We start from the raw sequence: 21,276 nt of genomic DNA on the forward strand, positions 1-21,276 counted from the left end.
ATCCACAGTTGGTGTTTTAAATTTCACACGCTCACCATCACACTTAATAGGGCTGATTCTGCTGTTCCTCCAGATCAGGGTAGGAGGCGGATTTATTCACGTGCCCAATGAATCACCATTTTACATCTCTGAAGTTACGATGAACCCCACAAACAAAAAAAAAGTGTTTTATTTAATAAGAAAGGGAGGGAAAAGTGCAGAACAACATTTTAATTGAAGTTAAATAGATTATTCAGAGAAATGGTTTCTGAAAGTGCACTGGGGTCATACAAAAAAAAAGCCACGGCAATAAAATCTTTCCAAGTTTAATATTCTGGGAAAATTCTCCGCGAGAGTAACAGGTCAGAACATCAGAGCCACACTTCCAGTAACACGTCCCTGCCAAGTAAGTGTCCATTACATTTGTTTCTCTAAAAATTAGAATAATGCAAACCATATATAAAACAGCTGGTGGCGTCTGTAATTAGGAATACAGCAGTAAATACAAAGCACAAAAAAAGAAAAGGGGGTGGGCTGAAGTTTTATGTACAAGTGTTAAAGAAACAAGTTATTTATATAGGGGGGAGAGAGAGAGGAAAAAAAAACACAACAGCACTGCCCACAGAAACAACTGCTATCTCAGAACTGTACAGGTCGCAGCGAAACCAATGCAGGCACACCAGAATCACACTCCAGGAAACAAAAGAATGATTTCAAAAGGAAATCTTAAAGTTATTCTTAACTAAGATGCTTTGGTGACGACATAACCACCTCCTGAACAAGCCACAACACTTGATCGGCTGAAAAAAAAACCACCCAGGAATACCGGCATGTGTTAAATTATACATAAGAAAGTCTACATCTACCCACGTGTCTATCCCACATTTGTTAACCGGTGCAAACCGGTTTTTTTTTATATAAAATTAAAAAGTGCAACAGGCTGGGGTTCTCATGACCTAGAGCCCAAAACTTACATTCATTTTGACCACCTCAGGAATTTAGATGCAGCTACCATTCACCCCCCCACCATCTGCCTGCCTGGGTCCCCACAGGTAGGAACTGAGCAGTGATTTTTAAAAAGGGGTGGACTAGGGTCACAGTTATACTGCGCTTTGGACCAGCAAGTGAGCAATGCCACGGATGATCCCTCTAGTATTTGAGCATATGCCCCTTTTTTCAATGTCATCAGCAGTTGCATTAAAACTGTACATTAATTAAAAAAATAAGAAGAGTGAAGGATAGGAGCTTCAGTATGCATCTTTGAGAGTGGAGGCTAACAGGAGCTTTCCTGTTTCACAAAGAACGAAACCGAGACACTCTACTCTACTCTCTTACTGGAGACGGGGTAATTCATTGGTACAGAGGGAGGGCTGCTCACTATTTCTGACCTCCCCAGTGCCTGTTCCTCCTCTCTCCAACATCTTGATTCATTGCCGGACGACTTTATTCTTGAACGAACACAACTGCACATAACTGATGAAACTGGAACAATTTTGGACAAGGATTACACTGTTTTACCAACAATTGGCAGAGTGGGAAATTAAAGTGAAAGTCAATTCAAAATGCTTAAATTCCTGTGCAATTGCCTGCCCATGCTCCAAAAGACTCATTATCTGAGCTGGAATTGGGCTCCTCATCTGCACAGAAATCAATGAGGTGAGACCAATGTGACACAGCATCGCTTTTCCTACAGAGTTTTAATCAGCTGCTTTACCTCTATATTTTCACATGAAACCAGTGTGCTTTTCAATTGCTCACCTGTGAGCCCAGGCAGAGTGACAGCAGTGTGGTCGACTGCAGAGGGCATCGCAAGCAAGCCTTCAACCTGATAAACAGCAGCTGGAATCATCGGACAGTGATCAGGACACCGATCCCTGTCGAGTTCAGCTAGAGATGCTGAGGGGAACATCTGTTTCCCATTCAAATGCTGCAGCCAAGATCAAGAAACTCAGCATGGTAGAGAATGAAGCTCAGTACTGTACAGGTTGGTATACTTACATATCAAGTCATGTGATGGGGATTTTTTTGGGGGGAGGGGGCACAGGGTGGGGTATAGAGGAATATACCTGAAACCTCAAAGTCAATCCTCAAAAACCAGCAAAATGTGGTTATGTACAGCAACAGTATTCCACCACTGTGCTCAGCCCTATATCCAGTGTCTCCTCTCCTCTAGAACGAGGCATTAGTTGAAGAGCTCAGGCAAGTGGCTCCAGTGTCTCGAGGCACTTTTGATGAGCCTTCCCAGGGCCACTTTACTCCAACAAGGACACCAGTTTGTTAACACTGAGGAAAGGCTGTTGCGGAGAGTAGCCTCAGCAGGCCCCAGGCACCCCCTCCTGCCCAAGGGATATATATGTTTCGTGGACCGAGGGGGATAGACTAAGGAGGCAGTCAGGACAATTCTTTTAACCAAGGGGAGTTCAAATCCTGAGTACAAAGGTTTTCTTTTTAATTTAACAGGAAAAGCCATGGCACTCACTGAATGACTGGAGTTACAAGTCCCCATTGGTAGTCCCACTGCCATGTTGAACAGTGTGAAAAGCAAGCCAAGCAGCATCCAGACGACCAGCAAGATGCTTTGGGCACGAGGGCGATCACACACAAGATGTTAACTCACCTTTTCCCACCCTTGAACTCAAGATTCACAGCCCGTGCAACTTTCAGTTTAACCACGTCTCATGGAAACGTCTGCGACACCAGGGAACTTGGCAGAACGGGCAAAGCTTTTAAACCTGCTGGAGCCCTTATTCAGAGATAGCTGTGCTGAGGTATTTATTCAGGTGTGTCAACAAGATGATTGTTATGCATCTGTTCAAGCATTTCTTTCTTAAACCACCCTCAGTTTTAAGTTGACAGCCCAGACTCTACAGACTAGAGGTTGCATTAGCCACTCCTCACAATGTAACATACAGTCATCATCGACAGCAATAACTCAGTATAATAATGACTCTGAAGAAGTCTAATGAAACCAGTTCCTGGCAGTGATTCTCATTACTGCAATAGCAGATCCTTCACCCAATTTATTATATAGAATGATTTAGATAATTATTTCAATGCACGATGTGCAAATTAAAGTTTACAAAAGAAAACAAAAAATAGCAGATGCCAAGTGAGGGCAAACCAAAGCTTGGTTTTATCTGGTATAATATACTCTGTAATAAACGGATTTTGACCTCCACAGTGAGTAGGAATTGTCGAATTTCAGGAGATAGACCCCTCTGCCTGGGTACTGATGGGATCCAGCGTACACCTCCTCGTGGCAATCTCTTCTGTAGACCGGCACCACCTCGTCTATCTGAACTTTGCTGGCCTCCTTCTTGACTTTCTCTCCTTCACTGGGATTGTCTGTAGGAAACATGCAAGGAATAGTCAGGATTTACAAATGCACCTAAGGTTTCTTGCCTCTGTGGCCGAAGGCACTGACCCCAGCTACTGCACCGTTCCACCGAGTGCCTTCTGCTGCATGGGAGCCCGGTGGGATCTTCCTGCTCCCAGACAAGAGGCAGAGTCAGCAATTCCCTATGCTAGCAGTGCTCAGCCATCTCAACACCCAGATTGACTTGAAGCAGAGAGCTGCTTGATCTCTAGGATGGTGGCTAAATAAGTCTCCCTCCCTTTTTTGCTGGTGTCAGTCTTTAAAGACATGCTGGGCTCTACTGTACAATGTGAAGATCCATTGGAATGGCTCCTGCGACGCCAGGTATATGGACCCATATTTCCACGTGTGGCTTTCGGTGGGAGAACTTTATCCACACTAAATGGTCTATTTGCCCCCATATTGATATCACCAAATCATGGGTGAAAGGAGAAATATGTCTACCCCCCCGCCCCCCCCACACCTCCTGCAGCCAAAGAACGAACTTCCATTTCTTTTTTTTCCATTCGTTCACAGATTGGCTCGGGCAGCATTTATTGCCCATCTCTAATTGCAGTTAAGAGTTAACCACGTTGCTGTGGGTCTGGAGTCACATGTGGGCCAGACCAGGTAAGGATGGCAGATTTCCTTCCCCTTTGGACATTATTTTTTACAACAATTGACAATGGTTTCATGGTCATCATCCAGAATTTTTTTTTGTTGAACTCAAATTTCACCATCTAGGGAGGTGGGATTCGAACCCGGGTCCCCGGAGCATTACTCTGGGTCTCTAGAATATCAGTCCAGTGACAATATCACAATGCCACCGCCTCCACCTCAGTATACTACCCAGAGTGTAGTAATAAAAACAGGAAATGCTGCAAATGCTCAGCAGGTTTGGCAGCATCGGTGGAGAGAGAAACAGAGTTAACGTTTCAAGTTGAATGACTCTTCTCTGGAACATCGAAGAGTCATGTTCAACTTGAAACCTTAACTATTTCTCTCTCCACAGATGCTGCCAGACCTGAGTTTTCCCAGTATTTTGTTTATATTTTAGATTTCCAGCAGCCACAGTGTTGAATTTCTGTAGCACCTTTTACGTAGAAAACTGGCAGTCAATTTGTGCACAGCATGCTCCCACAAATAGCAATGGGATAAAGACCCGATTATCTGTTTGTATATGCTAGTTGAGGGATAAACATTGGCAATGACACCAAGGAGAAGACCCTTGCTCTTCTTCAAAATAATGCGAGATCTTTTAATTTCATCTGAGGGGGCAGATAAGGCCTTGGTTTAATGTCTCACCTGAAAGACAGCCCCAGTGCTGCATTGGAGTGTCAGCCTACATTCTCATGGAGCTAGAAGAAATAGTGGAGGTATTAAACGAGTGCTTTTTATCTGTCTTTACAAAGGAAGATGATGCTACCCAGGGTGAGATGCACTCATGGAATTTACAATTGAGGAGGTGGTGGTGTTAGAAAGGCTATCTTTACTTAAAATAGACAAGGCACCAGGACCAGATGAGATGTATCCAAGGGTACTGAGGGAGGTGAGTGTGGAAATTTCAGAGGCACTAATAATCTTCCAGTCTTCCTTAGACACAGGGGAGGTGCCAGAGGACTGGAGAATTGCAAATGTTACACCCTTGTTCAAAAAGCGGTGCAAGGATAAAGCCAGCCACTTCAGATCAGTCAATTTGACCTCAGTGGCAGGGAACCTTCTAGAAACTATAGTTTGGGACAAAATCAATAGTCACTTAGACAAGTGCAGGATAATTAAGGAGAGCCAGCATGGATTCATTAAGGGAAAATCATGCTTATCTAACTTGGGAGTTTTTTTGAGGTGGTAACAGGTGAGGTTGATAAGGGCAATGCTGTCGATGTGGTGTATATGGATTTTCAAAAGGCATTTGATGCAGTGCCACACAACAGACTTGTGAGCAAAATTCTAGGTCATGGGATAAAAGGGAAAGTAGGCACTTGGGTAAGAAACTGGCTGAGTGACAGGAAACAGAGTAGTGATAAAAGGCTGTTTTTCAGATTGGAGGGAGGTTTGTAGAGGAGTACCTCAGGGGTCAGTGTTGGGACCCTTGCTCATCCTGATATATATTAATAACCTAGACTGTGGTGTGCAGGGCATGATTTCAAATTTTGCAGATGATACAAAGGTTGAAAATGTTGTCAACTGTGATGAGAATAGTCTTGAAGTTCCAAAGGACAGACATGTTAGTGGATTGGGCAGACAAGTGGCAAGTGAAGTTCAATGCACAGAAGTGTGAGGTGATCAATTCTGGCAGGAAGAATATGGAGAGACAGTATAAAATATAGGGTGAAACTCTAAAGGAGGTGCAGGAACAGATGGACCTCGGTGTATATGTACATAGGTCATTGAAGGTGGCAGGGCATGTTGAGAGCAGTTAATAAAGCATATAGTATCTTAGGCTTTATTAATAGGGGCAATGAGTACAAGGGTAAAGAGGTCATGTTGAACTTGCATAAGACACTAATTAGGCCTCATCTGGAGTACTGCGCCCAGTTCAGAGTGCCATACTTGTGGAAGGATGTGAAGAGGAACAGAAGTGATTCACAAGGACAATTCCAGGGATGAAGAACTGTAGTTATGAGGATAGATTGGAGAGGTTGGGTCTGTTTTCCTTGGAGAAAAGAAGGCTGAGAGGAGACTTGACAGAGGTATTCAAGATCCTGAGGGGTATAGAAGGATAAATAGTGAGAAACTGTTACCACTCAAGGGAGCATCAAGAACTAGAGGGCACAGATTCAAAATAATTGGCAAAAGGAGTAAAAGTGATGTGAGGAAAACTTTTCACCCAGGGGGTGGTTAGAGCCTGAAGTGAACTTCCTGAGGTGGTGGTGGTGGAGGCAGGTTCGATCAAGGCATTCAAAAAGGAATTGGATTGCTACCTGTGAAGAAAGCATGTGCAAGGTGTTGAGGATTAGGCAGGGGATTGGGACGAGGTAGAATGCTGTTTCAGAAAGCCAGTGCAGACTCGATGGGCCGCATGGCCTCCTTCTGCACTGTAAAGATTCTGATTCATTATGCACTCAAATTTCTGGAATGTACCTTGAAGCCATGGTCATCTGGTTTTGGGGTAACTAGACTAGTAAACCAGAGGCCTGGGCGAATGATCCTGAGCCATGAGCTCAAAACCCACCTCAGCAGCTGCGAATTTGTGTTCAGAATAAAAAGCTGTCTTCAGTAATGGTGATGGATGAAACCCCCGGCATAAAAATTCACCTGGTTCACCTATGTCCTTTTTGGAAGGAAATCTGCTGTCCTTACCAGCTCCCACAGCAAATGTGATCGACTCTTAACTGCCTTCTGAAATGGGGTACCAAGTCTCTCAAGTTGTGCGCAAGGCGGCTGCTTACCACTTCAGGGGTAATTAGGGGTGGGCAATAAATGGTGGCCTTGCCAGTGACCTTCACATTGTGGAGGAACAAAGAAAAATCCAAGGGTGCTACCCAGAGCCACTGTTGATATGTAGCTAGGGACACTTAACTAACTCCCAGCCAGTAGGGAGAATGTATATGAATGTAGCCAGCGAGGAAATCTTCCTCAAACATTGCACTTCATCAGTGAGGGAGCAGCACAGCTTCAACAGAACGTAGCTTATAGCTGTAGTCACTGTCCTCACCTAAACTTACGGACACGTTAAGATAAGTCGCCCTTTAGTAATATACCCTAAGGGAGTGCAAAACATGGATTGGGTGTGGGGAGAGAATCAGATCTTGTCTGAATTGGTCCTCACCTGACTTTGCCTGTGTTGTCTTAGCTTACTTTGCACTGGACAGTGTTTCACCCCTGACGTAGACCCAGGTGCAAAGTGCAGAGTCTAAGCTACGATTAAAATGCTGGTGGTCACTTTTGCCTCTAGGTCAGAAGGCTTTTGGTTCAAGGGCCATGAATAATTGCTGCTGACATTCCAGTGTAATATTAGGAACATACTGCACTGGTGGAGGTGGCATATCTCAGATGGAACATGAAACCACCTGCTTGTGTAAACAACCATGTGAGATCCCACCGCACCATTCAGATGGGAGCAGAGAGTTGCCTTTGTGTGCTAGCCAACATTCTTCCTTCAGCCCATAGCCAGAAAGGACCAATGCCTTTGTGGAATCAAGAAAGAGTCTCACAACTACTCCACCCCCACCACCCCAGTTGGCCACATAGTAATCACTGCATTTCAAACGCTTTCTCTGCCTACTTTTTTGATATTCCTGCAAGGCATGATATGGCACCACCTATAAATGCATATCATTCTCAGTCCTTAAGAGGCAGCTCCATAATGTAGGTTCTCCTGAGTTTATGATGAGCTAGAGGACGAGTGCCATTACAGAATGCTATCTCAATACGCTCTGCGTCTCTTAACAGCTATTTGGCAGGCTGAGTATAGTATTGAACGGAAACATGCAAACAAGGCAAGTACAGGGGTGATCCACATTCTGCACCATGACACATCACGCCATTCACCAGGCTGGATCAGATGAGCTGGTGACGCTGAATAGATAATCCACTGTCTCTCTTCCAACCACCCATCAAACTTGTAGCAGGTAAGTGCACTGTCTGACGTGATGTTACAGCCCTGTGAGAGGCAGAAAGTTCCCAGGGCTGAGTGAGCTAGCCAGGGCACTATAATCAGTCTCAATGCCCCTGGGCTGGGAGGTAGGCAGGCAGAAAGGCAATAGAAAGCAGTGAGGCTTCCCACTCCTGACTGCTATCCAGTGACCCCAGTTACCCCTGTTTCTCAGTCGAGCATCATGACCAGCCTTACCGTGTAGGCTCCTTTGGGGGTGAGACAGCAGGAGGAGACCGGCGTCTATGGAATCTGTGCTCCAGTCTGAGTCATTGCCTTTAGAAGAGGATAGTGTGGAGTGCCTGAAACGGGGAACACCAACACAGCCTGCCCGCTCGATGAGGTCAGAGAAAGAAATAACTCAGCTAAACATTCGCTTGCTCTCCCCTTACACCCGCTCCCACCCCCCCACAAACACCTTGGCAGAGGTAGCAACCACAATACCTTCATCATCATCCTCATCGTCACTGGACTCACTGACGTGCACGCTCACTGTGGTATTCGGAGAATCCGTCCATTCAAAGCAAACGCCAAAGCCTATGTCATAACTGTCTGTAGCAAATTCCCAGAAGAGGTAAGACCCCTCCTCATGAGTAGGCACCCGTACGGTTACTACCTCCCCCCGGCCCACCGTGATGACCGAGTCTGCATCCTGCCGGATCTTCTCCTTGAAATCTTTGATTTGCGGCCGGGTCCACATGGAAGGGGCTGCTATGACCGGAGCTGCCTCTGTGGGAAGACAATAACAGGGCTGAATTGCAATAGAGGTAATTTGCAAAAAAAAAAAAACAACTTCATTGGAAAACATCAGGAAAGGAACGGCAGGTTGACCAACAGAATCAGATCTTCGAGCTCCTCCAATTCTGGCCTCGAGTATCACCAATTTTAATCGCTCCACACCTGGCAGCCATGCCTTTAGCTGCCAAGGTCCCAGAGCTCTGGAATTCCTCCTTAAACATCTCCACCCCTCTCTCTCTCTCTCTCCTTTAAGACACTCCTTAACACCTGCCACTTTGACCAAGCTCTTTGGTCACCTGTCTCAATACCTCCAAGTGGTTCAGTGCCAAATTTTGACTGCATCCCTGTGAAGCATTGTGGGATGTTCCATTAACAATGTCATATAAATACAAGCTATTTTGTTACCTTCTACATGACATGACCTGTACTCTAGTTCAAACAAGTAAAAACGTGCTGCTTACCAGCATTGAACTAGCAAACAGCCAGCTCAAACCAACCTACCCAGCTCGGTCAGAAGTATAGTCTCCTTCATGAGGTGGGCCAAAGCAATATGAAATGGGAAAACAATGGGTTGAAAATAAAATTCATGCCAGCTTTCATAAGGAGGCAACTATTGTCTTAGCAATCAGTACAGCGAGTTTGCTTGTGTTGAGGGTTAGTTAGACCACGCTTTGTCTCAAGAGGCCACTGCATATTTTAGGGAACCAATGAATAAATATATGAAGCAGAAAACAACACAAGGTCCGGTTACAGAGGAGAGAGAGGGAGGCAGGCAGGAGCGGTCAGTTTTGGATCACCCTCGCAAAGTGCCAACTCAGACATGGGCCATATATTCTCCTTCTGAACTGTAAAATTTTTATACTTCATGTATTTTAATCCTGTAGCGTAAGGTAAAGGCAGTCAGCCACAGAGCCATACAGGGTGGTGATCTTAGGTTCAATTTCTGGTCTGTGCTGAGTGAACTCTAGCTGGATGATATCAAGGACACAATTTACTTGAGCAAGGGGGTGGGAGAGGCAAGTAACAAAACATCAGCCATAGCTAGGGGCTACGCCGGGGTAGCTGCACTGGCTACCTAGGGGCTACGCCGGGGTAGCTGCACTGGCTACCTAGGGGCTACGCCGGGGTAGCTGCACTGGCTACCTAGGGGCTACGCCGGGGTAGCTGCACTGGCTACCTAGGGGCTACGCCGGGGTAGCTGCACTGGCTACCTAGGGGCTACGCCGGGGTAGCTGCACTGGCTACCAAGTCCCTACGCCGGGGTAGCTGCACTGGCTACCAAGTCCCTACGCCGGGGTAGCTGCACTGGCTACCAAGTCCCTACGCCGGGGTAGCTGCACTGGCTACCAAGTCCCTACGCCGGGGTAGCTGCACTGGCTACCAAGTCCCTACGCCGGGGTAGCTGCACTGGCTACCAAGTCCCTACGCCGGGGTAGCTGCACTGGCTACCAAGTCCCTACGCCGGGGTAGCTGCACTGGCTACCAAGTCCCTACGCCGGGGTAGCTGCACTGGCTACCAAGTCCCTACGCCGGGGTAGCTGCACTGGCTACCAAGTCCCTACGCCGGGGTAGCTGCACTGGCTACCAAGTCCCTACGCCGGGGTAGCTGCACTGGCTACCAAGTCCCTACGCCGGGGTAGCTGCACTGGCTACCAAGTCCCTACGCCGGGGTAGCTGCACTGGCTACCAAGTCCCTACGCCGGGGTAGCTGCACTGGCTACCAAGTCCCTACGCCGGGGTAGCTGCACTGGCTACCAAGTCCCTACGCCGGGGTAGCTGCACTGGCTACCAAGTCCCTACGCCGGGGTAGCTGTATTGGCTATGAAGTCCCTACACTGGAATAGCTGCACAGGCTATGAAGTCCCTACACTGGAATAAGCTGGCTGACTGTTCATGTCCAGGCTCAAACATCACCAATAGGCAGTCAACTGACATATAGGAGGGCATCCCTGGAACTGGACCTCCCCTCTCCAACCACGAGAGAAATTTGGAGAGTTGGGGAGAAAAGCAATTCTCAAAATCGATAGGTAAGGGATTTTAAAAGGTTTTCCAACTGGGATGATCAACTCAAACCTGGCTTCAGATGTAATATAGAAATAATGGCAAATGAACTTACATCACATCTCCTATGCACTATATCTGGCGAAATTAACTCAGTAATGCAAGTACAGGAAAATATTTCAGCTGAACTCATCAAAATTAGAGGGAAAACATATAGGATCAAAGAATGAAAGGGGGCTTGAGTGATTTTTTAAATTTGTGTTGGTGTATGGAATGGTCAATGGGCAGCTTTTTCAGTGAGTTGACACAGCGATGATGGGCTGAATGGCCTCTTATATTGTAAAATTCCAGGATTATTAACACTTGTCACAAAAGTATAATAATTCTCAATATTGTGATTTATTGTAAAATTAAGTTAATAGTGAGGTTTGGATAGTTTGTGTGCGCGTGTGGGATTTAATTGAATTGGAGACAGGTGTGGAGGCTTTGACTCATTAAAAGAAGCTAAGTTTGAAATGCTAAATACGTAAACATGGCTGAAGTTTTAGAATGAGTGGTGGGGAGAATTTGCATTTTCAGGGTAGCTTGAATTTCAAAGAGATGGTAGGATGTTACACCTAACCAAAGAAGCTAGGCCAAGCAGTGTGTTTATTTTCCCAAAGCTTACTGATAATATGGGCACCACGAAAAGATTTGAGAAAGGTAAAATTCCAAAGACATTGGAAATAATGGAACTTACATTAAAAGGGAGAAACATGTATAAAGCAGAGTGGGGCTGTGTGTCAGGAAGGCCTTGTAAGATCTACCAGAAGTGTGAAAAGCCCCCAGTATTTGCGCACTAAGCTGCTGTCAACAGAAACTGAAGCTAGGAAAGGCCACTTTGAACTCTACTGTCTGGATCTGTTTAAATCTATTAGGTTTTACCATTGCCTTAATGGGGGTGTAACTGGAAGCCAGATTAATTAGGGGTTTTAGGAATTATTATAGTAGTAATTTGTAGACTTATATATGAGCTTGAAATCTTTTCCTTTGTTAATAAATGTTTAGTTTTGTAAAACATCTCGAGTCTTGGTGGACTTATTACTACTGAATTCAGGGCACGCATCGAAATAAAATACAAATTGCAAAATCGTTGTGACCATGTGATCGAGTTTCCCTCGTGGATTTGATTCGCCTGGCACACACCATCTGTCGTGTCATAACACACGAGATGTATTACTCTAATTCAACATGCATGCTTTGCCTCTTTAGTACTGGCTCACTCCCTGCACTCTACCTCAACTTCCCTAGCCTTTCAGAGGTCTTTCACCTGGAAACTTCTCTTCAAACATATTCTGTACTCCCTCCTTCCAACTTTTTAAAAAAAAATTCATTTACAGGATGTGGATGTCACTGGCTAGGCCAGTATTTATTGCCCATCCCTAACTGAGGTGGTGGTGGTGAGCTGCAATCCCTGTGGTGTAGGTACACCCACAGTGCTGTTAGGATAGGAATTCTACCCCTTTCCAATTTCTTTGTGCATTCTGTAAACTGCTCAAGCTGCTTCTTTAAGTGAAGAGGACTACATAAAACGCAAGTTGCTGCAGCTATCAATTTAGATTAAGCCATAACTGTATTTAAAGCCTTATTTTCAATAATCATATAACTGAGTAGAGTTGCTAATTGTAAAGGGTTAAGAGGCAGATATTTCTGGGACAGCCTATCTCATCAGGATGATGCTGCATGTTACTAAGGTGGTGTTTTGGTATGGGTTTTCCCCTTGAGCTGCTGGGGGCGACTATGCTCTCAAGACATTCAGATATACAATTCCAGATTTTATTCTGCCCAAAATTGGGCTGATCTGGAAATAGCACTTTGAACGATACCACAGGGGTGGCACAAGGTCATCTGATACGTGCACTTCTGGGGTTAGGGGAAACTCCCTAGCTGCAGTGTTGCCAGTATTTAACAGCCATGACTTTTTCTGTATTGACCCACAATCTTTACCACTAGAAGGAAAAGGGCACATCATGGGAACACCACCATCTGCAAGCTCCCCTCCAAGCCACACACCATCTTGACTTGGAACTATATTGCCATTCCCTCACTGTCGCTGGGTCAAAATCCTGGAACTCCCTCTCTAACCACCTTCAAGAGCAATTTGGAATGGGCAACAAATGCTGGCCTTGCCAGTAACGCTCATATCCCATGAAAGAATAAAAAAAGACTTAACGGCGTTTTATTACTATTGCTGTTCACCATTAAAAGAAAACATCCCCGGCCACAGTATTGGTTTCCACTGACCATCCGATAAGGGGATCTTTCAAAGTTAGAAAAGGAGGCAAGGAGGCCCCCCAGGGGTGTGTCAATATATATCTGGGCGGGAGGGAGAGAAGAGATACCCAGAAAAGTTTGAAAGCCATTGCAGTGTGAGCAATTTTAGGCAGTCATTAAAGAAAAAATAGACTTGCATTTACATCACCCATGATTCTGGGTCTCAGAAATAACCCAAAGTGCTTCATATACAATCAATTACTCTTGAAATGCAACCACTGCCATTCCTATACAAATTGTGGCAGTCAGTTTATGCAAAGCAAGGCCCCAGCGCAGGCCAATCATTCTGATTTTGGTGCTATTCGGAGAGGGAAATGTTGGCTGGGGACTTGGGAGATTTCTAGTTCTTCAGTGAATAGCACGATTGGATATATAACCATCACCTAAGCAGGCAAGCAGGGCCTCGTTAACACCCCATAAAAAGAATGGTACCTTTGGTAATGTAATAATGCCTTGATATTGCACAGGAGTTCCAGCTATGCGATCAAAGAGCGGAGGCTTGAACCCAAAATCAGCTCCCAGGCTAAAGATCTCCAACAGGAAATATCGGGACTTCAGGGGAAGGGTGGGTGGGGAGATAGGTGTGGAACAGGACAGAAGCAGGTTAATAAACTCAAATTTCTACCTTTTGGTCCATTTTCCAACACTTCTTCTGAAGATTCTGGCTCAGGCTCTTTTTCCGAAGGGTCTGTGTGTGTAGTTGTCTGTCCGTTCACTGTCGGGACCTCTCCTACCCCAATGTGCGTTGTTGATACTATTGGCTCTTGCTGTTTCTGTAGTGTTGCCTGTAGGGACCAGAGAAACCCAAAGACAACATAAGCCTGGTGTTCTTGCCTAAAGATGACTAATAGGATCTTACAACACAACAAATCCATATTGGGATTTTTGACGGGAGTCTCTTCCATCGGACTAGGTTCGAGTAGCATTCTCTTGTACCTATTATCCTGAAAGTTGAGTCCTTACTGAGGTATGGCTGCACGGACACTGGTTACCCGTTGGTACCCTGCTTTTTACATGAGTTTTTGTAGTCTGTTCAGCCAGAGGATTTGACGGCACAGCTCTGAAGTATATACCGGAACAGAGGGACCGGGGGGTTTATGTGCACAGATGGCGGCAGGGCATATTGAGAGAGTAATTAGCAAAGCATATGGGATCTTGAGCTTCATAAATAGAGGCATTGAATACAAAATGAGGGGAGTTGTACTGAACCTTTAATGGTTAAGCCACGAGACAACTGCATCCAGTTCTAGTTAGCATACTTTATGAAGGATCTGTGAATTCTTGAGTGTGCAGAGGTTTACCAGAATGGTTCCAGAGATGAGGGATTTTAGCGATAAACTCAGGTTGGAGAAGCTGGGATTGTTCTCCTTGCAGCAATGGAGATTGAGAGATGATTTGATAGTGGTGTTAAAGATTATGACAGGTTTAAATAAGGTAGACAAAGAGAAGCTGTTCCTGTTAGCTGATGGTACAAGGACTAGAGGCCACAGATTTAAGATTTTGGGAAAAACATGGAGGGATGTGACAAAGAGCTTCTTTACATAACAAGTGGTAATAACCTGGAACTCGCTGCCCACAAGGGCAGTAGAAGCAAAGATAAAGTGATTTCTAAAGGAAACTGAATTGGCACGAGAGAGAAATAAAACTTGCAGGGCTGGGGGATAGAATGAGAGAATGGGACTGATTGCTCTACAGTTTAAGAAATGGTATCTTTAATATTTAGAACTACAGAATTAGCAGACAGTATGAAACCACCTGACAGGGGTTCTCTTTTCTCCCTCTCCCTTCCCTCTCACTTTGAAAAAACACTTGCTTCTCAATAAACTACTTAATACTTAACCTACTTTAAAATAATTTTTGAGATCGACCCCCTTTTTTTGGGAAATCTGAGATTCCGGAACCTTAATCTTGCAACAGAGTCTTTGCATGGACTCGATGGGCTGAATGGCATCCGTGTCTTGCTTGATCTATGACTCTCGGAGGCATCACAGAGAATACAATCCTCTCGACACTACACAGGCACCTCGTCAATAGGGGCTTCTGAGGACTGTTCAGGGGCACGAATGCCGACTGGTTTTCTCCTTCCAATCAAGACTGATCCTAATTGTCATGCCCTGGTTGAGGCAAGGGACCTGAAAGCAGACTAGACAGTGAATGCTAAGATGATTGTGGTCTATACTGTTCAACCGCTCAGCGAAGAGTCCTCATCAGCTGGAAGGCAGGGCTCCCTGGCCAATTGTTTTATTCAACTGATTGGGCTGGGCCAACAAACTGCACTCCCACCCCTGCAAACCCCTCTACCCAACCTAGCCGAGATAGGCGAAAATCACAAAAGACAACAACATTTTCGCATGCTGCACAATGCCGTAAGAGCTGAGTCAGGATAAGAATGTTTGGGAAAGGATCACTATGCTCAAAAAGAGCCTATATTCCCAACTCGACTTATATAGAGTCATATCGCAAATCCCCTCTCTCGAAACCCACGCAATTGACTCGGGAAACCATTTACTTTCCTCCTTTTAGACATCCTTCCCTGGGAACAACATTCCACAATTTTTGTTCAGCTTCCCTTTGTGCAGGGTTTTTCCAGATTGGTGATCTTGTGTGGAAGTCTTTTAAAGAGGAATGATTTGATAGCAGTGTCCAAGATCATGACACACTTGGATAAGGTAGACAAAGAAAAAAAAACTTCCCATTAGCTATAGGACTAGGGAACACAGAATTAAGGTTTTGTCAAGAGATGCAGGAGGAATATACAGCGACTGGTAATCACCTAAAATTCGGAGCCTACCAGGGTGAGGAAATGGAAATGATTAGTGATTTTAAAAGGAAATTGGATGGACACTCAAAGGAAATAAACTTGCAGGGCTACAGGGTTAGAGAGGAGGTACAGGACTGACTGGATTGCTTTACAGAGAGCCAGCATGGATTGGACTGGCTGAATGGCTTTCTGCATCGTAATGTCTCTATGGCTCCATGTTAATTTTGGTCTTGTCTGAGCCAGGGATTTTAGTTTAGGTTCCTCAAATTCAACTTGCCTGAAAAATTTTACCCAGTCAGTTGACAACAGCACAGTTACAAAGTGAGCCTGTAATGCTTGCAGTACATTCTACCCAATTATTAAAGGTCTACCAGTACTAAAGCAGAAATTAATGTAGAAGGCAGTGCGGTACTGGCACAGGAAAGCTACTCAAACTTGTACCCATCCTGTAATTAAATTATAATTAAAGAGACCAATATCTCATTCACTGCACACTGATCCCTTTTACTGCTCACAGGCATGCCCAGCCTTACCTGCTGCTGTGCTAGCTGCACCTGGTACAGCTGTTGCATGTACTGTTGATAGTGCTGCTCTTGAAGCTGACGAATCAGGAGTTGCTGCTGTTCAAAGTTACCAGGATACTGCTGGGCTGCATACTGCTGGAACTGCACGGCAGTTTGTGCATTTAAGGCAGCCATGATTTGTTGCCTAAAATTAAAGGTTCAAAGAGTAAAGCTCTGGGATAAAGTTTCTCACATTTACACAAAATGCTCGAACTTCAGAAGCTCTCCTTGCTCCTTTCAAATGTGGTACGAGACTGCACAGGTGAGGAAAATCTCAACTTCAGGAATGGCCCAGGTCACAGCAAGGAACCTTCCTGATTTTAGCCAGGCAGCTATAAGGAGCCTCTGATATCAGTCTCAGCACCACCAGGCGAGGAAGAGGAGAAATCAACCAGGGTTCCTGCACCCATCTTCTATCCTACTGGAAGGTGCTGTTTGGAGTAGGCTGTACAGTGATGGACAGCCCAACATCAAGATTGACGACACAAAGAGTGGTCACTTTGGAGACATACAAGGAGACTGATGCTCAGAACTGGAATCCAGCACTTGTCAGCATAATCAGAGAGTGTAATTTAATGTTAGATTTTATCCCGGTACTACTCGCGGACACCTCTGGGGAGGGCAGGAGATAAATGATCAAGTAAAAGCACTCTTGGGACAATTGGCATCCATTTACTGTACAGCACCAGCACAGGTCTGTTGATTATCTACTGGGAGCAGGAGTTAAGATAGATATTCACATCTATTAGTGCCTTAAAACTTGGCCAACCATCTCAGAATGCCACAATGAATTTGGCTTTGGGCTCCAGGGCAAACGCAGCAACCATTCTGCAATGGAGATATTCCTCAAACAGTAATAAGTCGACCATTTAGGTTCTTTTTGCCAGTGGTGGTAGTTAAGGATGGATGTTGGCCAAGTGATCAGGAGAGCTCCCAGCTCTTAGTCAGCAAATAGTTGAGTGGCCTGAGCATGCCTTAGTTTAATGCTCATTTTAAATGATAGCACCTCCAGTGATGCAGCACTCCTTCACACCTGTACTGGAATATCAAGCTAGATCATAATATCAGCACATAAGAATTAAGAGCATGAGTAGCCCATACAGCCCTCAAGACTGCTCTGGCATTCAATAAAATCATGACTGGTTGTCTATCTGAACTGCGCTTTCCTGCACTATTGCCATTTCCCTTGATTCCTAGTGTCTAAAAGTATAACTTGCTGACCCAGACAAGAGCGCTATTAACACAGCCAAATTAAGACAATTAAGCAATGGTATTTTAATTACAAAGCTTAAGACAACTTACAACTGATGAACAGCTCTTACTTTTGTTGTTCCATTCGAAGCCGTTCTTCCTCCAGCCTCCTCCTCTCCTCCTCTTCCCGCCTCCTTTTTTCTTCCTCCTCTCGCTGCCTTCTCTCTTCCTCCTGCCGCAAACGTTCTCGCTCCTCCTCTTCCCTTTGACGCCTCTCCTCCTCTTCTCTCCTGCAGCCAGGAAACAAAATGGAACATTCTGTAAAATAAAGCGGTTTATGTGCAGGTGATTTTGCATATTCAGTAATGGATACCAACAACAGTGAGCAGGAGTGGGCACTTCATGACCAGATTTCAGATTAAAACTAAAATCAGTGCAGAGATTAGACTCCTTCATTTGAACAAAGGCTGGTAAATATAAGCGTCAGATCACCCGGGGAGACAGTGGAGGTACAACAGTGTCAAACGAAGTAACTGGACTGGATAAATGGAAGGGAAGAGTAAGGCTATGATTTTCCATTTGATTTCAAACCCGAAGCAACCGAGTCACGTGAAGATGCAATTTGGAATCCAAGAGGTTGGCCACACAGGGAACAGCTCAGGGTCATCATTCCTGCGTGAACTCCTTGTGAGAACAGTCCCAAAGTGATCTCACTGCCAAACTCTTACATAGTTCTGTTATCTTCCTCGACTTCAAACGTTTGTCCAATTTGCCCTTAAAAAGATCCAGTGATTTTTGCTGCGATTATAGAACGTGGGAACAGGAGGCCTTTCACCTCTTCAGCCTGTTCCACCATTTAATTCGATCGTATATGATTTGCATCTTAACTCCATCTGCCCCTTGATGCTGGATCCCTTAAGGCTCCTGCCTAACAAAAATCTCAATTTCAGTCATGAAATTTTCAACTGACCCCCAACCTCAACCACCATTTTGGGGTGGGACGGAGAGGGGAAAGTTTTCCAGATTCATATCTGTGAGAAGAAATGCTTTGACAAAACCCCCGAATGGCCTAGCTCTAATTTTAAAGACTATGCCCCCCTTTCCCCCCTCCCCCCCCAGAGGAAATAATTTCTCTATCTACCCAATCAAATCCTATACTTGCTTTAAACATCTTAATTAACCAGTCTTTCTATACTCAATTGAATATAAGCTATGTAAATTCATCCTTTTAACCCAGATTTAATCCTGGTGAATCTTATGTGCACTCCTTCCAATATATTCCACCCGATTTGCAGGGCCCATAACGGAACACAGACTAACCAGAGTTCCCTTGGCTGATACCTGGAATGAAGGAGTTATCTTATGAGGAATGGTTGGACAGGCAGGGCCTTTATCCGCTGGAGCTCAGAAGAATGAGAGGTGATCTTATGGAAACACAAGATCCTGAAGGGACTTGACAGGGTGGATGCTGAAAGGATGCTTCCCCTTGTGGGAGACACTAGAACCAGGGGACAGTTTATAAATAAGGGGGCTCCCATTTAAGGAGGAGATTTTTTTGCTCAGGGGGTCAGTACTTTTGGAACTCTCTGCTCCCAGGTGGAGGCAGGGTCACTGAATTTTTTAAGGCAGAGGTAGATAGATCTTGACTAACAAGGGAGTGAAAGGTTACGGGGGTAGGTGGGAATGTGTAGCTGAGGCCACAATCAGATCAGCCATGATCTTATTGAATGGCAGAGCAGGCTCGAGACACCAAATGGCCTACTCCTGCTCCTAATTCATATGTTCGTATGCTCAGTAGTTACAGTACAACACTTGTGTCCCTTTTTATTTAAAATGCCTCGAGGTAATGATCAACATTTCTTTTAGCTTTTTGAATTATTTTTTGTAGCTGCCCACTAGCTTTAACGACTTCTGTACTTGAATGTTTAAATCTTTCGGCTCATCCACAATTCCTAGCTTGTTACCATTTAGAACATTACTCCCCCTGGCCAACTATCACACGTGCCAACAAGGCTCTCCTAACCTCACTCTTCATGTTCAGTGACAATTTTAAAATTGATGACCTCTCAACCCAGACTCCACAGGATGTTCCCAGCAAGAGAATCTTTCGGAGGGCTAGTGAGAAAAGCCAATCTTGAGTAGCCAGTCATGAGCAAAGGAGCTGTTTCCAGTGGCAAGAGGGTCAGAAACCAGAGGACATATATTTAAGGTGTTTGGCAAAAGAATCAGAGGCAACATAAGGAGACTTTCTTTTATACATCCAGCTGTTGTGACCTGGAAGGCGCTGCTTGAAAGGTTGGTGGAAGCAGATTCAATGATAATGTACTAAAGAGAACTGGATAAATACTTGCAAGAAAATAACTTTGTAGGGCTATGGGGAAGCGCGATTAATTAGATAGCTCTTACTAAAGAGTTGACACAGGCACAATGGGCCAAAAAGGTGCTGTTTAAATCATTCCATTAGCCGCAAAAAATTCAAACAAATTTTCTATGCCGCACTGGAAATAGATCCAGCCTCAAGTCTTATTTTCTTCCATTCTCTGGATGTGGGCATTGATGGCAGGGCTGACATTTATTTGTCCATCCCTAGTTGCCCTGAATACAATGGGGTGGCTTGCTAGGCTACATCAGCAGATTCTGTCAACAGTGTTGCTATGGGAACTGGAGTCATGCACTGTGCTAAGTACAGCAGCTTTTTCTTCTCTAAGTGATACCAGTGAACCAGCTGGCTTTTTATGATTACCCATGGTCACTTATGACTAACATCAACACTCTCTTTCCCTTTATAGATTTCTCCCCCCACCGTCAAACTGCATTTAAATTCTGAAACTGTCATGGGGTGGTGGAATCACAACTAATTCTGAGGAATATTTGTCCAAGCCTCTGGATTGCCAATTTAATTAACATAACCACTATGCTACTGTACCTGTGCAAGTCCCTTCATAAATAAGAGTTGCCCCATCTTTGGCATCATTCTGTGGAAATGCCTTCTACAGCTTTAATGTCCCATCAATAATGGAGCACACAGACTGAACACATTACTGTTAACCATAATCATATACCTCACATGTAGTCTACATATCTACAGAACCGCTATAACTCTACAGAATCAAGCAGCGCTCATCTTTTTCATATTCTCACCACTGACCCATCAACCAGTTAGTTAATTTGTTCCCATCTTACTGGACTTTGGTCTTTCCTTCATTGTCGCTGGGTCAAAATCCTGGAACTTCCTTTCTAACAGCACTGTGGGTGTACCTACACCACATGGACTGCAGCGGCTCAAGGTGGCGGCTCACCACCGCCTTCTCAAGGGCAATTAGGGATGGGCAACAAATGCTGGCCTAGCCAGTGATGCTCATGTCCCATGAATGAATTAAAAACCCTCTTTCATTATTATCCTTTCCTGGTTGCTTGCTGGATGCAATTATGATCTAATCGTTATTTTACAATGGTTCTTCAGTCGTCATCAGTTAATTGTCCCATTTAATTTCCCAGATATAAAACAATTGTTGCATCTAAAAAAGTGATTGAAGATGATGTTTTGGATGACTGACAAATGAGCCTATTTTGGAACAGTTAAAAACATTCATTACCATGTTGTTCTTGCATATCCAAGTCTGCACATCTTACATTTCTTTTGTATGCTGCTAATGGCAATGCTTTAAAATGGCTGGAATTACAGGTCTTGTCTAATACGCTAAATAATAATGAGTCTGCAGAGCTCCTCTTCAATCTGGTTTCCATTGGTGGGTGGTCACTGATGCTGAAACTTGTCTTT

General features: G+C 44.7%; 1 protein-coding gene across 1 annotated transcript in view; it reads right to left on the reverse strand.

Moving 5' to 3' along the window:
* Window positions 1–289: 289 nt before the first annotated feature.
* The window catches only part of acbd3 (acyl-Coenzyme A binding domain containing 3), a 49,355-nt gene continuing 28,368 nt past the window's right edge, over window positions 290–21,276 (reverse strand). Inside the window, exons 4-8 of the mRNA XM_078542741.1 lie at window positions 17,627–17,785; window positions 16,275–16,449; window positions 13,606–13,765; window positions 8,373–8,657; window positions 290–3,324 (exon numbers count right to left, since the gene is read on the reverse strand). Coding sequence (XP_078398867.1) covers window positions 3,113–3,324; window positions 8,373–8,657; window positions 13,606–13,765; window positions 16,275–16,449; window positions 17,627–17,785 — 991 coding nt within the window. The 3' untranslated portion in view covers window positions 290–3,112. The remainder of the gene's footprint in view (window positions 3,325–8,372; window positions 8,658–13,605; window positions 13,766–16,274; window positions 16,450–17,626; window positions 17,786–21,276) is intronic.

This window comes from Cetorhinus maximus, chromosome 5 (assembly GCF_964194155.1).
Source record: "Cetorhinus maximus chromosome 5, sCetMax3.hap1.1, whole genome shotgun sequence".
NCBI classification, from domain to species: Eukaryota; Metazoa; Chordata; class Chondrichthyes; order Lamniformes; family Cetorhinidae; genus Cetorhinus; species Cetorhinus maximus.